At 45.7% G+C, this 22244-nt stretch overlaps 1 protein-coding gene across 4 annotated transcripts in view; it reads left to right on the top strand.

The window, feature by feature from the left end:
* MAST1 (microtubule associated serine/threonine kinase 1) overlaps positions 1–18296 on the top strand; it is a 138439-nt gene extending 120143 nt beyond the window's left edge. For 3 of the 4 annotated variants that reach the window (XM_073622704.1, XM_073622703.1, XM_073622706.1), the window contains 2 exons: positions 2637–2821; positions 15156–18296. In XM_073622704.1, coding sequence (XP_073478805.1) covers positions 2637–2821; positions 15156–17563 — 2593 coding nt within the window. In that variant the 3' untranslated portion in view covers positions 17564–18296. The remainder of the gene's footprint in view (positions 1–2636; positions 2822–15155) is intronic. The other variant, XM_073622705.1, reaches the window with a different exon arrangement.
* The last annotated feature ends 3948 nt before the right edge of the window (positions 18297–22244 follow it).

Raw genomic sequence — 22244 nt, 5'->3', positions numbered from 1 at the left:
CTGAAGAAATGACACTTTGCAACAATGTAAAGTAGTGAGTGTACAGCTTGTATAACAGTGTAAATTTGCTGTCCCCTCAAAATAACTCAACATACTGGCAACAAAACTGAGTACATCCCCTCCCGTTTGAGGATGCCCCACAGATACTCAATAGGGTTTAAGTCTGGAGACATGCTTGACCAGTCCATCCCCTTTACCCTCAGCTTCTGTAGCAAGGCAGTGGTCTTCTTGGAGGTGTGTTTGGGGTCATTATCATGTTGGAATACTGCCCTGCGGCCCAGTCTCTGAAGGGAGGGGATCATGCTCTGCTTCAGTATGTCACAGTACATGTTGGCATTCATGGTTCCCTCAATGAACTGTAGCTCCCCAGTGCTGGCAGCACTCATGCAGCCCCAGACCATGACACTCCCACCACCATGCTTGATTGTAGGCAAGACACACTTGTCTTTGTACTCCTCACCTGGTTGCCGCCACACATGCTTGACACCATCTGAACCAAATACGTTTATCTTGGTCTCATCAGACCACAGGACATGGTTCCAGTAATCCATGTCCTTAGTCTGCTTGTCTTCAGCAAACTGTTTGCGGGCTTTCTTGTGCATCATCTTTAGAAGAGATTTCCTTCTAGGACGACATCCATGCAGACCAATTTGATGCAGTGTGCGGCGTATGGTCTGAGCACTGACAGGCTGAACCCCCACCCCCCACCCCTTCAACCTCTGCAGCAATGCTGGCAGCACTCATACGTCTATTTCCCAAAGACAACCTCTGGATATGACGCTGAGCATGTGCACTCAACTTCTTTGGTCAACCATGGCGAGGCCTGTTCTGAGCAGAACCTGTCCTGTTAAACCGCTGTATGGTCTTGGCCACTGTGCTGCAGCTCAGTTTCAGTGTCTTGGCAATCTTCTTATAGCCTAGACCATCTTTATGTAGAGCAAGAATTCTTTTTTTCAGATCCTCAGAGAGTTCTTTGCCATGAGGTGCCATGTTGAACTTCCAGTGACCAGTATGAGAGAGTGAGAGTGATAACACCAAATTTAACACACCTGCTCCCCATTCACACCTGAGACCTTGTAACACTAACGAGTCACATGACACCGAGAAGAGAAAATGGATAATTGGGTCCAATCTGGACATTTTCACTTACTGAGGGGTGTACTCATTTTGTTACCAGCGGTTTAGACATTAATGGCTGTGTGTTTGTGTGTTGAGTTATTTTGAGAAGACAAAAAATTTACACTGTTATAAAAGCTGTACACTCACTACTTTACATTGTAGCAAAGTGTCATTTCTTCAGTGTTGTCACATTAGAAGATATAATAAAATATTTTCAAAAAGGTGAGAGGTGTACTCACTTTCGTGAGATACTGTATATATTCATTTATTTAAAATTAAAATGATGTTATATTTACCTACTCTGTGTAATGTTAGGGAGCTCCCTGATGCAACTTTTCGCTCCTTCTTTCTTTGGGTGTCCCCTTAGCAAGCCCTGTGCTAAGGAAGTGGGCATGCTCCTGAGCTTGGCTGCGTGTGTCCATAGACACACACAGCAGCAGTAAGCCACGCCTCCACTCCCTCCTCACAGGAATCTGACTGACAGCCTATGGTTTCCGCTGCTGCCTGGTTCTCCTGTGAGAGCAGGTAAAGGGAAGAGCGGTGCTGCGGCTGGGACAGCGCTGTCAGGTAAGTGTTTAGAGAGGGGTGGGTAGAACAGGTAGTAGGGTGTTTTTTTTTCTCCTAATGCAGGGAATGCATTAAAGTAAAAAAAAAAAAAGTATTTTGAGTTTAGAACCACTTCAATTGTGTATTTAAAGCTGAATACTTTGTGAAAACGTGAAGGCACATTATGAGTTAAGTCCAAGAAGCTGCATGATATCTTACAGGTTTATTGACATTTCACAGGTTTATTACTCTGCTGGGGAGATACTCCAGGGATCTACACCTGATCTTTCTCTTTTGATACCCACTAACAGAAGCCTTTGTATTTTGTGAATAAGTTCACATAATACCAAGGTTTCTGTAATTGGGCAGGGGCGGGGCGGGCATAGCAGCTGCAGCTACTCTCCTGTTCAGGATGCAGAGCTCAGAAGGATCAGCATTGGGCTTCCTGAACAACAGCCATCTTCCAGGAGTTACTATAAAGCTGTCAGATGTAAATAATAGAGTTAAGACCAGAAGGTGTCATGCACCTCACTGGACTTAACTCATAGTGTGCCTTCATTTTTTTACAAAGGGGCTGAATTCCTGGAATTGAACTTTAATGGTCTACCTGAAGTGCAGCTGAATGGAAGGCCATGACTAAGGAGGCATTATTCCAAAATCACTGAAACCTTCATAACTATAAAGCTTTGTCTTTGTAACATGGGTGGCAGATAAGGTAGCAGATGAGCAGTTGACAGTGCAGACCTTTTGCCATTGCATAAAAAGACACAGAAGGAATTATGGAATACATAAGGAATGAGACAAGGGATGGCTGTAAATGGAATGAGTGGCAGATAGGCAGGTAGAAGGGTAAGTCCACTCAGCTTAGGGCAACAGGAAAACCACACAAGCGTATGATTATTATTGAAGGGCTGTCTGTTCCTTTTCCATCCTTTTCTCTTTTCTTTCCTGTCTTGCTCTTCCCCTGACAGTAAGAAGCGCAGCTCTCTCTTTCGTAAGATCACCAAGCAGTCCAATCTGCTGCACACCAGCCGCTCTCTTTCCTCTCTCAGCCGCTCTCTATCCTCTAGTGACAGTCTGCCAGGATCTCCCACTCACAGCTTCTCTGCTCGCTCTCCAACCCACAGCTATCGGTCAATGGACTCTGCATACCTAGGTAGGGGTGACAAGTATATAAGTGTGTTTTATAAAATAGGAAATATAATTATGTTCCTCATTTGCTAAATTGCTGCTTAGAAATGCCAGACTTGTACAATGCTGGAGCAGTCCTAACCAGAGGGCTACCATTATAAATCACGGGGCCCCGTACCGCCTACCTAACAGGTCCTCCCCGAATTACAAAAAATGTATTTATTTTTTTATTTTTTTTTTTTTTCAATTCCAATTTTTAAAAATGGGTTTTTTACAATTTAATTTTTTTTTAAACATTTTTTTTTTTAAATGCTGTTAGGGGGGCTTGGATGGAATATCAGGGGTCTAAACAGACCCCTGACATTTCACCTTTGAGACAGAAAAAGGAATTGAGGACACAGATTCTTCAGTTCCTTTCTCTGTAGCCTCAGCTGCACTGACAATGAATGAACAGGAGACAGAGGCTCAGTTATCAATGGACACAGGAGCGATTGGTACCGATTGCTCACTGTGTCCAATTCAGTAAAGGAAGGGGCTGGTAAATAAAATATTTACCAGCACCCTTCCTCCACACTCCATCCGCCTGTGTACCCAGGCAGCAGCTGGCAGGAGAGGAAATCCAGGGGGAGGTGGTTGTGGGCCCGGGCACACAGGGGAATCAAATGTGGGCAGCACGCAGAGGGGGATCGATGCAGCAGGACGAGAGGACAAATAAAGAACAATGCACTATGTCTGTGTCTCTCCCTCCAGCAGTTGAAAGCCAGCAGCAAGGAGAGTTGCTGGAGGGAGAGATACAGACTTCATTCTGTAATTGTCCTCCATCCCGCTGCACCGATTCCCCTGCTGTCTGGGTCCCCCTGTTTGCCCAGGCCCCCTACAGAAGGCCCAGTGGTACCCCCCCTGTCTAGCAATGTCATGTCTGTATGAGGCCGGAGCAATCTTAGCAATGCCAGATCTGTACAGGGTCAGTGCAATTTTAGCAATGTCAGGTCTGTACAGATTTTTTGCAGTTTTAGCACTGCTAGGTCTGTATGGGGCAGATGCAGTCATAGCACTTCCAAGATAATATGTGGCCAGTACAGTCATGGCACTGTCATGTCTGCGTGAGGTGCACTAGATGGCACTTCCCTTTCTATACTGGGTTCACACACACAGGAGAGGTGGGGTAAATCGCATGCAATTCGGACATCGCACCACATTCCTGTTCAAATCGAATGCGATTCTTTGCGGTGCAGTTTGGGCCCATTCATTTTGTATGGACACAAATTGCACCGCAAAGTATCGGTTTAAGTTATTGGGAGCATTTTCATGAGCACGAGTACTTGTGAAAATACTTGGTATCGGCACCGATAATGATACCAGGATCGGTGCATCCCTAGTATAAATGGTATGAGAACTGCTCTGTCAACATTTTAAGGAGTTTACCAGGGAATTAAGGAAGAACACCACAAAGTTTTGTCCTTCACTAGAAATGCTGCAGCCACTTCTCCCTGCAGTTCGGACACTACTGCACGTGTTCTAGTGCTATTGTTGGAACTGAGCTAGTAGTTCACATAGAAGTCTATGTAGCTGACTACAAGATTTTTTTTTTTTTTTTAACAAAAAAGGTTTATTGTTGGACAAGGCATATATACAACTTGAACATCAGATAATGAGACATATATGACATTGAGGTAACATAAGTAGGTACATATAGTGGTACATTGCTGGACATTAAGAGGTCTAAAGTAAAACGAGCAGACGGAGAATACTTTTTAACAAGAGGGTTAATTATTCATCACAGATTTTGTTGCTGTCTAATAATTTCAGTAAGGAGCTAAGAGGTGTCACAGATGCACCTAGTTCACTGGATATTGGTTATAGTAATCACCCCAGCCCTAGGGGGCAGGAACTAATCGAGGGGGAAAAAACACAACTTATAGGGGGGTCGGATGGGAGTTAGGGAGAAATAGGCGTAACAAGGGAGAATTGGAACTGGCAAGGGCCTGCTCCAAGTAGGCTTGGTCAGCATAACGTGTTCTAGATCACAGAGTCTGAGGCTCAGCTTAGCCTTAAGAGGGGACTCCATCATCTCATACTGTACATCAATGAACATAGGTCTAGATATTGAGCGACCTGGCAGCAGCCCATGGCTTCTGCACCTTTTCAAATTTCTGGGGGCATTTGCGACCCATGTATGTGAGTTTATATAGGGGCAGCACAGAGTCTACCAGCGTGCGCCACTGGGCAGCTGTAGGGGGGTCACCGATTTCCAGTTCTGTAGGAGTACCTTTCTGGCATAGAAAAACAGATAAAACAATAACAGTTTTGTGTGTGTGGAATGTGTCACTGGGTCAGTGAGACCCAAAAGAAGCATTTTGGGGTCGATCATCACCGAGAGTTTGGTAGTTATATTGACATCTGACACTACTGTCCTCCAGAAATCTTGGATAGCCGGGCAGTCCCTGATGACATGGCGATATGTTCCAACTGACTGTTGGCACTTAGGGCACATCTCCGATTGTGTGGGATAAATTCGAGGGGGTGTAATACACCCTATGTATGAATTTTAATTGAATAAACCTGCCTAGAAGAAATCACTGTTGAGATATACTGTTGTAATGCAAGGTCCTATTCTTCCTCAGACGAGGAAGGAATATCTGCCTTCCAGGAGCCAAATTGGGGAGATTCCCCATCTGAGTCTCCGCACGTAAGGTGGAGATACAGGGAGAACAGGATTCTGTCCGCATTTCGGGAGGTGAGAAATCTTTACGTGGGGCGCCATAGTGGCCACTCTGGGAAATTGCGCCTGTGCCATATGTTTCAGCTGTAGGTAGTGAAACAGCATCCACGAGGGGAGTTGAAATGTTTCCCCTAACTCAGGAAAAAAAAGTAAAACCCCAGCAGGCATAATCTGCTGCAATTTCACACTTCCATATCTAGCCCAAATGCTGGGGTCTGGAATGGATCTAAAATGCCGTAGTTTAGGGTTGCCCCACAATGGAGTATGAGGTGAAATAGTGTCTGCTGTTCTAACGGCAGCGGTGACCTGTTGGCTGACTAAATTTAAATGAGGCAGAATGCAGGGAGCAAACACATGTCCACTTAAAAACACATGTCCAGGTTAAGTGAATTGCATGGAGGTCAGATAATTTACTCCACTCTCCCAATGATTGCGTTCAGGGGTTTCCAGTGAAGACTGCTGTTAATGCAACAGCATACAAAGACATTTTAGACAATTGTGCGCTTTCAACCTTGTGGAAATAGTTTGGGGAAGACCCTTTTCTGTTCCATTTTGACTGTACCCCTATGTACAAAGCAAGCTTCATAAAGACATGGTTTGGTGAGTTTGTTGTGAAGGAACTTGAGTAGTCTGCACAGATCCCTGACCTCAACCCTACTGAACATCTTTGGGATAAACTTGAACACTGAGTGTGAGCTAAGCCTTCTCGTTCAAAATCACTACCTGACCTCAGAAATACCCTTTGGGCTGAATGGGAACAAACTCCTACAGACATTGAAACACTTTCCCAGAAGAGTGAAGGCTATTATAGCCACAAAGAGCAAACCAACTCCTTATTAATGTCAATGGTCTGGAAATGATATGTCCAACAACCTTATACACAGTAGGCGTGATGGTGAGATGTCCACAAAACTTTGACCTAATAGTCTGAATGCAGCCTACAGATTACATTTGCCTTCCAAACATTGAGGAAAGTAGAGTTGTGGATTTCAACTTTAATTCAGTTGAAGCTGGTATTATTATTATTATTATTATTATTATTATACAGTATTTATATAGCGCCAACAGTTTACGTAGCGCTTTACAACTTGAGGGTAAACAGTACAAATACAATACAATTTGATACAGTAGGAATCAGAGGGCCCTGCTCCTTAGAGCTTACAATCTAAGAGGGAAGGTCAACAGATACAAAAGGTAATAACTATGGGTGATGTGCTGATTGAGAAGATAAATGTACAGTTGTTAGGTGGGGGCCAGATAGGCTTCTCTGAAGAGATGAGTTTTCAGGGATCGTCTGAAAGTGGATAAAGTAGGAGAAAATCGGACGGATTGGGGTAGGGCATTCCAGAGGATGGGGGAGGCTCTGGAGAAGTCCTGAAGGCGAGCATGGGATGAGGTGACAAGGGAGTTTGAGAGCAGGAGGTCTTGGGAGGAGCGAAGAGAACGATTAGGTTGGTATTTTGTGACTAGGTTAGAGATGTAGCTGGGGGCCAGGTTGTGGATGGCTTTGTAAGTTATAGTTAGTATCTTGAATTTAATTCGGTGACTGAGTGGCAGCCAATGGAGAGATTGGCAGAGGGGTGTGGCAGACGCTGAGCAGTTTGTGTGGTGGATGAGCCTGGCAGCAGCGTTCATTATGGGGGATGACCAAAAATCATTTACAATCACTTTGTCTACCTTCTTAACAATTGTTGAGATAAAATAACTATGGAGGGATTGTGTTGTTTCCAGCAAGTCAGTTGACTCATAGATATACATTGTGAGAAGGAGCAGTACAGCACTGCATCATCTAGGTCAGGGATATGCAATTAGCGGACCTCCAGCTGTTGCAAAACTACAAGTCCCATCATGCCTCTGCCTCTGGGTGTCATGCTTGTGGCTGTCATAGTCTTGCTTTGCCTCATGGGACTTGTAGTTCTGCAACAGCTGGAGGTCCGCTAATTGCATATTCCTGATCTAGGTGATCTCTTCTACGTGCAAAGAAAAAAAGAAAGGTGTACGTTCCATTTGGGCTTGGTTCTCACCAGCCCACATGTTAAAATGCAGGTGGGCTGGTGTGGAATGTATAGGGGCAATGATTGGCGCACTGGTAAAAAGCATTGCGCACTGTTTACTTTTTTTGTAACTTTATTTGAAGTTTCACAAAATGACACTTTATATAAGTCTCTACGCAGCAATCGTGCTGCAGTGCAGTGTCACGTGGTACCATGCGACATGCTGCAATAAAATGATGCCTAGATCATTTTATCACAGAGCACACCAACACAGCACATTGGTGTGAACAGGGCACATACAAAGCAAGGATTTCTGCCTCATCCTTGAGTTCAACCTGCATTGGGCATCTATGCCCAGACACAGCACAACAAGACGTGGTTTAAAATCAAGTCAAGCGGGTATTTTGGGTAATGGAGCCTATGCAGAAATTATTTTCTAAAATATATAGTTCCAGTAAACGATACGGCCAAATGCCCCTGGTAAGCCTTTTTACACCTAAAATGATGGAACAGCAAAGCATAATGGGCTTTGCAACAAGAGTAACATACGACATAACATGTTGTTGGTAGGGCTTTACCATAACTAAAACCATGTCATATTTACTGGTACTTTAAAGGCTTGGCATACCCAAACAAATATAAGTTTTGCGTGGATGGCTGTTGGCCAATGCACTCAAAGTCTTATTTACATATTTAAAGTAGAACTGGAGCCAGACTATAGACATTCAAATATTTCAATATTCCTAACTAGTACATGCACTTAACATGGTTGTAAAGGCACAAGGTTTTTTGGAACAGGTGCATCTGAGCTACTACCTCCTGCAGGGCCGTCTTTAATTTTGATTGGGCCCTGGACAAACATTTTCTTGGGGCCCTCCCTCCATTCTGAGACATACAAAAAATAGCAGGTAGACTCAAAATCAGTTTACTGCAGCAGATCACGCAGCAATTGCAATTGTTTGCCAGATGTTACAGCCTATCATTACTGCTCAATGGCTGGTTTCTAGAGGTTACAACACATAATTTCTGCTTGCCGATTGGTTGCTAGAGGTTAATGTACATTATTAGCGCTCACTAATTGGTTGCTAGGAGTTACAGCACATCATTAGCACTTACTGATTGGTTGCTAGAGATTAAAGCAGATCACTACTGTTTGCTGATTGGTTGCTAGAGGTTCATGCACATCATTACCTCTCACTGAGCAGTGGAGCAATCCCAAATAATTGAGCAAGTAAAGGGGCACATTAATACACATACTACAGGAGAGGTTCAGAGACTGCGGACATACGGCAGGAGATTACCAGAGACTGCGGACATACTGCAGGAGACAACCAGAGACTGCGGACATACTGCAGGAGACAATCAGAGACTGCGGACATACTGCAGGAGATTACCAGAGACTGCGGACATATGGCAGGAGACAATCAGAGACTGCGTACATACTGCAGGAGACAATCAGAGACTGCGGACATACTGCAGGAGATTACCAGGGACTGTGGACATACTGCAGGAGATTACCAGAGGCTGCGGACATACTGCAGGAGACACTCAGAGGCTGCGGACATACTGCACGAGACACTCAGAGGCTGCGGACATACTGCACGAGACAATCAGAGACTGCGAACATACTGCAGGAGATTACCAGGGACTGTGGACATACTGCAGGAGATTACCAGAGGCTGCGGACATACTGCAGGAGACACTCAGAGGCTGCGGACATACTGCAGGAGACAATCAGAGACTGCGGACATACTGCAGGAGACAAGGAGACAATCAGAGACTGTGTAAATACTGCAGGAGACACTCAGAGACTGTGCACATACTGCAGGAGACAATCAGAGACTGTGGACATACTGCAGGAGACAATCAGAGACTGTGTAAATACTGGAGACACTCAGAGACTGTGGACATACTGCAGGAGACACTCAGAGACTGTGTAAATACTGCAGGAGACACTCAGAGACTGTGGACATACTGCAGGAGACAATCAGAGACTGCGGACATACTGCAGGAGGCAATCAGAGACTGCGGACATACTGCAGGAGGCAATCAGAGACTGTGGACATACTGCAGGAGACAATCAGAGACTGCGGACATACTACAGGAGATTACCAGGGACTGTGGACATACTGCAGGAGATTACCAGAGGCTGCGGACATACTGCTGCAGGAGACACTCAGAGGCTGCGGACATACTGCAGGAGACAATCAGAGACTGCGGACATACTGCAGGAGACAAGGAGACAATCAGAGACTGTGTAAATACTGCAGGAGACACTCAGAGACTGTGCACATACTGCAGGAGGCAATAAGAGACTGCGGACATACTGCAGGAGGCAATCAGAGACTGTGGACATACTGCAGGAGACAATCAGAGGCTGTGGACATACTGCACGAGACAATCAGAGACTGCGGACATACTGCAGGAGATTACCAGGGACTGTGGACATACTGCAGGAGATTACCAGAGGCTGCGGACATACTGCAGGAGACACTCAGAGGCTGCGGACATACTGCAGGAGACAATCAGAGACTGCGGACATACTGCAGGAGACAAGGAGACAATCAGAGACTGTGTAAATACTGCAGGAGACACTCAGAGACTGTGCACATACTGCAGGAGACAATCAGAGACTGTGGACATACTGCAGGAGACAATCAGAGACTGTGTAAATACTGGAGACACTCAGAGACTGTGGACATACTGCAGGAGACACTCAGAGACTGTGTAAATACTGCAGGAGACACTCAGAGACTGTGGACATACTGCAGGAGACAATCAGAGACTGCGGACATACTGCAGGAGGCAATCAGAGACTGCGGACATACTGCAGGAGGCAATCAGAGACTGTGGACATACTGCAGGAGACAATCAGAGACTGCGGACATACTACAGGAGATTACCAGGGACTGTGGACATACTGCAGGAGATTACCAGAGGCTGCGGACATACTGCAGGAGACACTCAGAGGCTGCGGACATACTGCAGGAGACAATCAGAGACTGCGGACATACTGCAGGAGACAAGGAGACAATCAGAGACTGTGTAAATACTGCAGGAGACACTCAGAGACTGTGCACATACTGCAGGAGACAATCAGAGACTGTGGACATACTGCAGGAGACAATCAGAGACTGTGTAAATACTGGAGACACTCAGAGACTGTGGACATACTGCAGGAGACACTCAGAGACTGTGGACATACTGCAGGAGACAATCAGAGACTGCGGACATACTGCAGGAGGCAATCAGAGACTGCGGACATACTGCAGGAGGCAATCAGAGACTGTGGACATACTGCAGGAGACAATCAGAGACTGCGGACATACTGCAGGAGACAATCAGAGACTGCGGACATACTGCAGGAGACAATCAGAGACTGTGGACATACTGCAGGAGACATTCAGAGACTGTGTAAATACTGGAGACACTCAGAGACTGTGGACATACTGCAGGAGACACTCAGAGACTGTGTAAATACTGCAGGAGACACTCAGAGACTGCGGACATACTGCAGGAGACAATCAGAGACTGCAGACATTATACAGGGGATGGTCAGAGAACTTTCAGCAATGCACAGCTGTACAGTTAAATAACACAGCTCAGGGTTTAAATAGTCAGGCATTTTATGGTTGTAAGGACATACCTGGCCAGCCAAACTCACTACATACATTCAGGACTGTGGACGGGGCTTCCACTCTCTGCTCTCACTAAAGCAGCTGGGAGCTCCACTGATGCTTTTTTGGGGGACCCACGTCACCCGTGAATTGTCGCCCCGATGACAGCTTTGCAGAGCGCACAGAGGACATGGGAGGATGTATTCCTCGCTAGCCAGGTGAGAGGGGGCGGGGCCGGGAGCTCCACTGATGCTCTGACCCCGCCCACGTGCAGCCTGTGTACTGGGCATAGAGCGCCTGTAGTGAGAGCCAGTGATCGGAGTGGGAGTGTCATTGGAGCTCCCGGCCCCGCCCCCGGACCTCTGTATTCACCAGCCACTATAGAGGGGGCGGGGCCGAAAGCTCCACTGACACTCCCACTCCGATCACTGGCTCTCACTACAGAAGCTCTTTTCCGAGTACACAGGCTGCACGTGGGCGGGGTCAGAGCGTCAGTGGAGCTCCCGGCCCCGCCCCCTCTCAGCCGGCTAGCGAGGAATACATCCTCCCATGTCCTCTGTGCGCTCTGCAAAGCTGTCATCGGGGCCCCAACTCACGGCTAGCGCGCCCCCCAACAAAGATTGGGCCCAGGGCAAGTGCCCCGTTTGCCCTGCGCTAAAGACGGCCCTGACCTCCTGTGCAATCCCTGGTGAGCCTCAAGAACACAGCACTCAGCCTATGAATTCTCTTTAAACCTCCATGTAATCCATGCAAAAAAAAGGGGAAAAGGCCGGTGCCATGGAAGTCGGCAAAAACAACGTTTTATTATAGCACATTTAAAAAACCCAATGCATTTTAGCCATCAGGCCTTAATCATGGCTCATTCTATGCATGAAGGTAAAAAACCTTGTGTGTGCAGCAGCCCCTCCCCAATACTTACCTGCAGGGCTTTTTTTCTCAGACAATAGGGGCAGGAACTCCCCTTTTCCGAGTCGCCCCTTTTCCCTGCCCCTACCCACCTCCGAGCACCGTCCCTTGGTTCCATCCCCTACCCACCTCCCAGTACCACCCCTTTTAGACAATACAGAACCAAGTATCATTTTGTCGTGCCAAGTAATTTGTATGGAATTTGGTAATGATATCAAGAAAAGCAGTAAAATAGATCCCCTTCAGCCAGCAACAATGTACCACCCACAACAAAATCCCCCCCCCCCCCCCCCAGCAACAATAGACTCCCGGCAGCATCAACAGATCTCCGCACAGCCAGCATTAATAGACTCTCTGGCAGCCATCAACAATAGACCCCTCCCCCAGCAGTAGATCTCAGCAACAACTGACTCCCAGCAACATAAGACCCACCCCTAGCAACAATAGGTCCCCCACAAGCAACAATAGACCTCCTCACCAACAATAGACCCCCCTGCAAAAATAGATCCCCTCCAGATAGAATAGATCCCCAGCAGTGAGCATCAATACCCTGCAGCACACCCCAGCACCCCTTGCCATTACATACAGTCAGTCCAGGAGGTGCTGGAACTGCGTTCCCCCGCGTTCCCGCTGAAAAAAAGCCCTGCTTACCTGGGACCCCTCTTGATCCAGCGATGTCCAGGCTTGCCTCTCCGGGGACTCGTACTCCTGATTGGCTTTTGGCAGTAACAGGAGCCAATCAGGCGACAGAGAGGGTGGAGCCGAACCACGGCTCCATGTGTAAATGGACACACTGAGCAGCGGTTCATCTTGGGTGCCCCCATAGTAAGCTGCTTACTGTGGGGGAACCTGGCAAGAGGGAGGGGCCAGGAGTGCCAACATGGGATCTGGGTTGCTCTGTGCAAAACCACTGCACAGAGCGGGTAAGTATAGCATGTTTGATATTTTTTTTAATAAAAAGCAAGACTTTAATATCACTTTAAAACAAACCCTAACTGACCTCTGTAGCTGCAGGCACTATGGAGCAATTCATCCTCAAAGTTCACAGAGGAAGCCCTGTCAGGACTCAGCACTGGGCTCCCCCTTGCTATGTATCAGTTTACATTAGAGATTTGTCACTGCTGGGAAAAGGAATGAAAGGCCACTTTTGAGAAACAATAAAAGTGACTGTGTTTTTGCTGTAAATGCTGAGAATGGATTACTCCACAGTATCTGCAGCTACAGAGGTCGGTCAGGGCTTGTTTTAAAGCCCATTTACTGCTTGTTAAGACATATTTTACATGTCCATAGCATTGTCACAGTTCTACTTTAAGGAACTTTTGCAACAAAATCTCTACACCTAAACTACAAGCTTAAAGCGGAGTTCCACACAAAAATGGAACTTCCGCTTTTCGGAACCCTCCCCCCCTCCGGTGTCACATTTGGCACCTTTCAGGGGGGAGGGGGGTGCAGATACCTGTCTAAGACAGGTATTTGCACCCACTTCCAGCATAGACTCCCATGGGAGTCTATGCCTCTTCCTGTCCCTCCGCGCTGTCTCCTGGGAAACACACAGCTCCCAGGAGATAGCGGGGACCAGTTATGATGCGCAGCGCGACTCGCGCATGCGCAGTAGGGAACCGGGAAGTGAAGCCGCAACGCTTCACTTCCTGATTCCCTCACCTAGGATGGCAGCGGTAGCTGCCGAGAACCGAGCAGGTTCTCGGCGTCGCCTGCCGACATAGCTGGACCCTGGGACAGGTAAGTGGCCATTTATTAAAAGTCAGCAGCTGCAGTATTTGTAGCTGCTGGCTTTTAATATTTTTTTTTTTTTGGCGGTTTAGGTGGACCCCCGCTTTAATCTGCCTTTTGGAGGCATTGGAACTGTTGGAGCTGTAGCTGCTGAAACTTTGCTACAGCGGATGATTGAGACTAGAAAACAATAACAAAGTGCACTAGTTGGACTTTCTGCCACAGAGAAGTGTTTGCAGCTGCCCATTAGAGCTTCTGAGCATGGTATGTTTTGCACAATGGAACCCTCCAAGCACACCACAGCCCAGCTCACTATGGGGTTGATTTACTAAAACTGGCGATCTCAAAATCTGGTACAGCTCTGCATAGAAACCAGTCAGCTTCCAGCTACCAGATTTTGCACTCTCCAGTAAGGATGAGCTCAGGTGTGTTCGCAGCTGCACGTGCAGAGCCCGCCAGGAAGTCAGCACTGCACAACGCTAATCACAGGCAGTGAGACATTTCCTGATCTCTGCAGCCGCTGGATCGGGAAAATGTCTCACTGCTTGTGATAAGCGCTCCGCAGTGCCGACTTCATGGTGGGCTCTGCGCGTGCGGTTGCGAACACGCCTAAGCTCATCCTTACTCTCCAATTGTAGTAATTCAACCCCACAGTGTTCCATGACAGGGCATCCAACTGTATGCTCTGTTCTTATAATTTTGTACTGTTACTTTCAACTATACCTCTGGAGTTTCACAGACCTGCAAGCATAAAGACAGTATGTGGTGTGTCTAAAATAATCCTTAGTGAGTTTGCCTAACATTAAACACAAGCAACAGTGGTTCGCTATGGAGGACAGCTCCTGAAAAACCTTTGACCAGAAATAAATACCCAGGAAAATAAATGCTAAGTTCATAAATGGGGGTATTTTAATTGCTGTATATATAATTCTATTTCACAGCAACAAAAAACAGTATGTTATGCAAAACAAACATCCCTTGTGGAAAGGTGCAAAGAAAATGATGCAAATTAAAAAAAAATGTGTTCATTTGTAGGAACAAATGTTACAACTCTTGCACTGCCCTTGAAAGTCAAGAACAGATAGTGGCTATGGAATGCAGCTTTGGCTCATTCCACTAGCAATCCTTTTTAGGGGTTGGGGAATGAAATTCTTGTGTCTCCCTACAGTTCTGATGCACTTTCTTTTTTTTGCTGGGTCACGGTGTTCTTGCTTACATCCTGATGTTCTTGTCTAATCTCAGATTAAAATGTTCTTTCTGCTTGTGAGAAATATCTTACAGAATGGTAGTGTTGAATCAAAGAACAGCAGACTGTGTAGATTTAAAACAGGCTCCGGGATGAGATTGTTATTCAGATTATTAATGCTTCCTCTCATGTTTTTGTTTCAGGAGCTTCTTCGCAAGGCAGTTCTCCTTCTTCCAGCACTCCCAACTCCCCAGCCCCTCCTCCTCCATCCTCCTCGACGTCCTGTGCTCCAACATCCTCCTCATCCTCATCATCTGCATCTACCTCTCCTCACATTCGCCCAAGCACACTTCATGGTTTGTCCCCAAAACTGCACCGCCAGTATCGCTCTGCAAGATGCAAGTCTGCCGGTAACATGCCCTTATCCCCCCTGGCTCATACACCTTCACCCACTGCAGCTGCCTCACCTCCTCTTCTTCCTAGCCACAGTGTAGGTAGCAGCCTGACCACTCAGAGCTTCCCTCCAAAATTGCACCCCTCCCCTCCTGTTTCCCGTCCACGCCCCAAAAGTGCAGAGCCCCCACGTTCCCCTCTCCTGAAGAGAGTGCAGTCTGCAGAGAAGTTGGGTGGAGGGGGAAGTGGTGGGTCACCAAGAAAACAAGAGCCAGGAGGTGGAACACCAGAGGGAGAAGTGGGAGAAAGCATGGGGGGAAGATCTCAGCCAGTTAGAAGAGTAGGCCGACAGGAATCTCCTCGGAGCTTATGTGCAGGAGAACTGTTAGTGGACAGTTTGGAAAGGCTGGAGAGTGATATTGGGATGGGAATATCACAACAGGTTGAGGGGCACAAAGGTGTTGAAGGGAAAGTTCCAGTAGTAGGAAAGATAGGCACTGTTGTTCGAACTCCCACCTCCTTTTCACCTCAGGAACCGCCTTCCATTGTGACGGCTGCTCTACCGACACAAGGCGAGCCTTCTCATGCCATGACAGGAAGATGTCAGGTCAAAACGCTAAGTCCTGTGCAGGAACATGAAGGTAGACGGGGGGAAGGAGAAGAAGGCATCGGGGAAGCTGAAGGCAAAAAGGGAGAAAAAGGAGAGGATGACGAGGAAGAGAGTGGGACCATGAGGGAACGTTGGTATTTAGAAGTGGTTGAAGAGCTGACTACAGTGGGTAAAAGTACTATAAAAAGTAGTCCCTCCATCCACAAAGACTCCCAGGTTTCTCAGGCAAGTTCACACATAATTAAGTCTAAAACTGTTGAACCTGACCCAGTGAAATACACCACCAGTTCCCTTCAACATCTCCACTCCGATCACTCTCATGCTACAAAAGACAAAAACAAAGAAGTTACTCCAATGAAGACAACTGACCCTAAAGCTATTAAGCCTTCTTCTCAGCCAACTGAAGAGAAGAAACCAGAAGCCCCTAAAGGCGACCCACCCTTTAGTATAAAGGATGAAAAATTAAACATTGATAATTCAAAATGTCCTTCCCTTTCTCCGCCAAGTGCCAAGCTCTCAGAGACCTTCCAGTCTGCTTCCTCCCACCCTGTTAGAATAAATGAAGTGAAAATTGACCAGGTAAAGGATTCTACCTCCATCCTAAATGGTGAGAAGCCCCCAGCTATCCAGGATAATAATAATGTACCGCCCTTGAGGAGCAGTGAAGTAAAATCGGAACTAACAAAAACTTTTATTACCGCAGTGCCCACCATGGAAAACACTAAAGGAAATGGAGCTGCTGTAAAAGATTCCCAAATTCCTGTTCCTGCTTTAGCTACTGTGAAACCTCTTTCCCCAGTAAGCATACAGATAAGCAATGTGGAAAGCACACAGACACCCCAAGCTTCTACTATGTCAGATAATAGTTCGGTAAATGGAGCAGACAGCGATAAAACAAAACTGCAAGATAAAATAGGCGGAGCAGAAGTACATAAACTGGCAGCCAACCAGAGCCAGACTAGCAAGACAGAAATTCATCATTCAACAAGCAATACTCAGTTAACTGTAAACAAGGTTAGCAGAGAGGGAAGTGACAAGACAACGGTCACCACTCCTCCGGTAACTGGCCCCGAAGCTGGTTTTAAAAGTCCTACTGAGAACCCCTCAGTAACCGGCGGGCTTTCAGGAACAGCCAGCGACAAGATGAGGGGCACCTCTGATCATCCAAGCACTTATAATGCTAGTGAGGAAAAAAAAAAAGCCAAATTGCCAACTGCTGCTTCGGATGGTAGTATCAGCAGAATTCTAAGCGACCAGGCCAAAAAGAACTCATTTCCACCAAGTCATGACAAGGTCAACAAGCCTGACACCAATCAGGTATCAATCACCCCTTCTTCCTTACCTAATAAGCCTACTAACAGTGGAGCGGAAAATGACCAAACAAGATTGTCCAGTTCTGTTGCTGGAAGCGGCATAGTTGACAGCAAACAGACTAAAGAGACCTCAATGACTTCTCTTAAAGTCACCAGTCCAGAACAACGTAAGCAGTCTCCAATAACTATTACTGTTAGCGGAGTCCAGAGCGATGGCAAGAGCGGGACCTGTGCACCACTGAAGTCTCCAAGTTCTCAGACAGCCACCACAGTTAGGAGTCAGCACCCCTCTTAAACCAACAATTCTAGAATGTCAGGGTGTGAAAGGGTCAGAATCACAGTGTTGATATCGTAACTGCGGCCTAGTCCTCTAACGCACGAGGAAGCAAGACGAAAAACTGGGGCTGGACTTAGTAGCTGCCACCATGGGATTTTTTTTTGCAATGAGCCTTATTGCTCCCCATCCCCTGCAGTCTCTTAAAGAGAAGCGAGGGGCCACACTGGCGTGTATGTGTGTGTCCAATGTGTGTGTGCGTCTGTGTATCTGTGTGTTTGTGCTGTGCCTTAATTGTTTATTAGTCGGGGGAAAAAAAGTTACTGCACACACACACACCCTTAGTGCTAGAATCTAAAGAGATAACTGGAGGACGTTTGGCCGGACTGGGCAGGAGAAGGAAAAGAAGTGGTATCTCTGCACGATGACCACAGCCATTTGGTCAACACATGTATATGAAGTCTAACCACTTAAACAGGAACTGTTGACTTTCATGTTGATTGTGGCATACTGGACAGGTTTCATACTGTTTGGTGGAACCAGTCACAATTGGGCTTATGGAAGAATTTGAATATTCAGTCTTACATCAATACAATTGCTTGATTTTGGACATGTGTTTTTAATATATATATATATATATATATATATATATATATATATATATATATATATATATATATATATTAGTATCTCACAAAAGTGAGTACACCCCTCACATTTTTGAAAACATTTTATTATATCTTTTCATGTGACAACTCTGAAGAAATAACACTTTGCTACAAAGTAAAGTAGTGAGTGTACAGCTTATAAAACAGTGTACATCTGCTGTCCCCTCAAAATAACTCAACACACAGCCATTAATGTCTAATCCGCTGGCAACAAAAGTGAGTACACCCCTAAGAAAATGTCCAAATTGAGCCCAAACTGTCAATATTTTGTGTGGTCACCATTATTTTCCAGCACGGTCTTAACCCTCTTGGGCATGGAGTTCACCAGAGCTTCACAGGTTGCCACTGGAGTCCTCTTCCAGTCCTCCATGATGACATCACGGAGCTGGTGGATATTAGAGACCTTGTGCTCCTCCACCTTCCGTTTGAGGATGCCCCACAAATGCTCAATAGGTTTTAGGTCTGGAGACATGCTTGGCCAGTCCATCACCTTTGCCCTCAGCTTCTTTAGCAAGGCAGTGGTCATCTTGGAGGTGTGTTTGGGGTCATTATCATGTTGGAAAACTGCCCTGCGGCCCAGTCTCCAAAGAGAGGGGATCATGCTCTGCTTCAGTATGTCACAGTATATGTTGGCATTCATGGTTCCCTCAATGAACTGTAGCCCCCCAGTGCTGGCAGCACTCAGGCAGCCCAAGACCATGACACTCCCACCACCATGCTTGACTGTAGGCAAGACACACTTGTCTTTGTACTCTTCACCTGGTTGCCACCACACACGCTTGAGACCATCTGAACCAAATAAGTTTATCTTGGTCTCATCAGACCACAGGACATGGTTCCAGTAATCCTTATCCTTAGTCTGCTTGTCTTCAGCAAACTGTTTGCGGGCTTTTTTGTGCATCATCTTTAGAAGAGGCTTCCTTCTGGGACGACAGCCATGCAGACCAATTTGATGCAGTGTGCGATGTGTGGTCCGAGTACTGACAGGCTGATCCCCCACCCGTTCAACCTCTGCAGCAATGCTGGCAGCACTCATATGTCTATTTCCCAAAGACAACCTCTGGATATGACGCTGAGCACATGCACTCAACTTCTTTGGACGACCATGGCGAGGCCTGTTCTGAGTGGAACATGCCCTGTTAAACCAGTCTTGGCCACCATGCTGCAGCTCAGTTCCAGGGTCTTGGCAATCTTCTTATAGCCTAGGCCATATTTATGTAAAGCAACAATTCTTTTTTTCAGATCCTCAGAGAGTTCTGAGCCATGAGGTGCAATGTTGAACTTCCAGTGACCAGTATGAGATAGTGAGAGTGATAACACCAAATTTAACACACCGCTCCCCATTTACACCTGAGACCTTGTAGCACTAGCGAGTCACACGACACCGGGAGGGAAAATGGCTAATTGGGCCCAATTTGGATATTTTCACTTAGGGGTGTATTCACTTTTGTTGTCTGCGGTTTAGACATTAATGGCTGTGTGTTGAGTTATTTTGAGGGGACAGCAAATTTACACCGTTATACAAGCTGTACACTCACTGCTTTACATTGTAGAAAAGTGTCATTTCTTCAGTGTTGTCACATGAAAAGATATACAATATTTACAAAAATGGGAGGGGGTGTACTCACTTTTGTCAAATACTGTACATACACACTATTGGGATGCCTGCCTTTACATGTACATAAAATTTAATGTCATCCCAGTCTTAGTCCCTAGGGTTCAATATTGAGTTTGCCCAACTCAATATTGAACCCTAGGGACTAAGACTGGGATGCCATTAAAGTTCATGTTGGTGTACAGGCAGGCGTCCCAACACTTTTGGTAATATAGTGTGTGTGTGTGTGTGTGTGTGTGTATATATATATATATATATATATATATATATACACACACACACAGTACCTTCCCACATAGTTCTGTTTACTTTTTCTGAATCTGATACTTCAAATGGAATGTTGGAGCTGCTGTCTTGTTAATTGCCTGTCCTTAAATACTGTCTTCCAGCTCCTGAGATTGCATAATGGGGTCAAAAACAAAGCCCCATCATTCATAATTTTTTACATTCTTCTTAACTATGGGTCGCTCTCTATGGGACTTTGGGGAACATATTTGGACCTATGCAGATGACAAGGTACAAAAACTGTCAGACTTCAGGTGAACTTTCCTGAACCTCAAGTTAAAGTGTCAGACTCAAATAAAACCTGCAAAGGGGACAAATATAATTCTTCATAAGTATCCCTGCAGTTTTAGGATATTTTAAAGTAGAACTGTGGCCAGGCTTTAGGCATTCAGATGTTTAAAACAAGTCCTCGCTGACCTCTGTAGCTGCAGCTTCTCATAAGTAAGGCCCCACTTCATGTTTCACAAACGTGCTTCTTTTTGCATATTTTTCTGCGACAGCATAAGGCAGCCCAAAAATGTGCATTTGCTGGCTGTGTTTTGGGTGCCATTAACAAAAATAGCACTGCAAGCGTGACTTTTTTACGCATTCTGGGAACGCATGTTGTCTGTACGCATTCCTGGAATGCTCAGATGTGAATGCACCCTAATTCACCCTCAAAGTTTGCAGCTGAAGCTTTCCACTTTTACTTTAACACGGTAGCTCAGCTTCCCCTGCCAGCAGTGACTTGGCAGCCTGCCAGCCTTCTAATCTCTAATGTTTACACAGAGCATGTACAAAGAGAGAGGTGAAAGAGCAAAGTGCTGAGACCCGACCTAAGATTTTTCACAGCTTTAATTATGAATGTTGTAGGTGAGTTTCTCCACAGTGACTGCAGCTACAGAGGTCCGTGATGGTATGTTTTAAAGCACATTTATGGCATGTTAAGAATATTTAAATGCCCATAGCCTGGCCACAGTTTTACTTTAGTAATCAGACTCTTTTTATGAGCCTAATTGTGAATGGTTCTCTTTAAGGTAACAAAATGGTTACCTAAAGTTTTCACTTGAACAGAACTTTAAGAAGGGGAGGGTCAACAAAGTAATGATCTGCAGGATTCCAACACGCTCCCCTGCATGACATCACTGCCACCACCATTACCCTTTTTCCCCTTCAAGACCTTATTCTGTGCTACAAAAACCTCCAGACCTGTGACATCTCACCCCAGCCTATGATGTCATCAGCCTGTGCCACGTCCGGTGATGTCTTGCATTGCCTTGTCTTACCTACATATAGAAACATACGTCTATACATAATGAAATATATTTATCTGGACACACTATATATATATATAGATCTATATAAATATATAAATATATTGTCTATGGGGCTCCACTATTTCTATGCAAGAAGATTTATGGTCAAATTTAATTCTGTCAGATGCCGAACAGCTATCCCTGTTTACTGTTGGCTCTGCAGAGGTTAGTTTGTGAACTATTGGGTTTTTTCTTTTTCTTTTTATTTACTTTTGTGTATTTTTTTAATCAATAAAGCTGTGCCCCTCTATCCTTAAATAATAGAACCATTTCGCTTTTTTGCTTTTCTCATTTCAAATACATTTTAATAGAAGAGTACAAATGTTACATATTTGCCAAGGAACATTACACAATCAAGAAAAGACCACTTTATACATTATTCCAGATAGATAGATAGATAGATAGATAGATAGATAGATAGATAGATAGATAGATAGATAGACTTCCTGTACTAGGATGGCAACACTCACTTTATCTATGGAGGGAGCCTTGGTTGCCACCCAGACTGGACTTCAAGGATGTCTTCTTCTCTTCATCTTCATTACTTGGGAGTTGGGGGATTAATTATTTAGGCTAGGTTAAAATTATTGCTAATCGCTCACAAACTCGCATGCGTTCTTGGCCCACAGGCAAAACGTGCTACTGTTTAGCAGACACGCGGGGGTACCATTGATTCTTCATGGCAACCCATGCATCGGCAAAATACCTGCATTTTCAGGAGTGTGAAACTGCATGGTGCCACAGCTCCATTTGGTTCAGTGTGGCACAATTTTTAAAAAAAGGGCCCAGGACATTTGCCCCATGTTTCTGCAGGTAGGGCAGCCAACTAAAATTAACGG

Source organism: Aquarana catesbeiana, linkage group LG03 (assembly GCF_042186555.1).
Source record: "Aquarana catesbeiana isolate 2022-GZ linkage group LG03, ASM4218655v1, whole genome shotgun sequence".
In the NCBI taxonomy this organism is placed as follows: Eukaryota; Metazoa; Chordata; class Amphibia; order Anura; family Ranidae; genus Aquarana; species Aquarana catesbeiana.
This window is presented reverse-complemented; position numbering and strand designations above follow the sequence as displayed.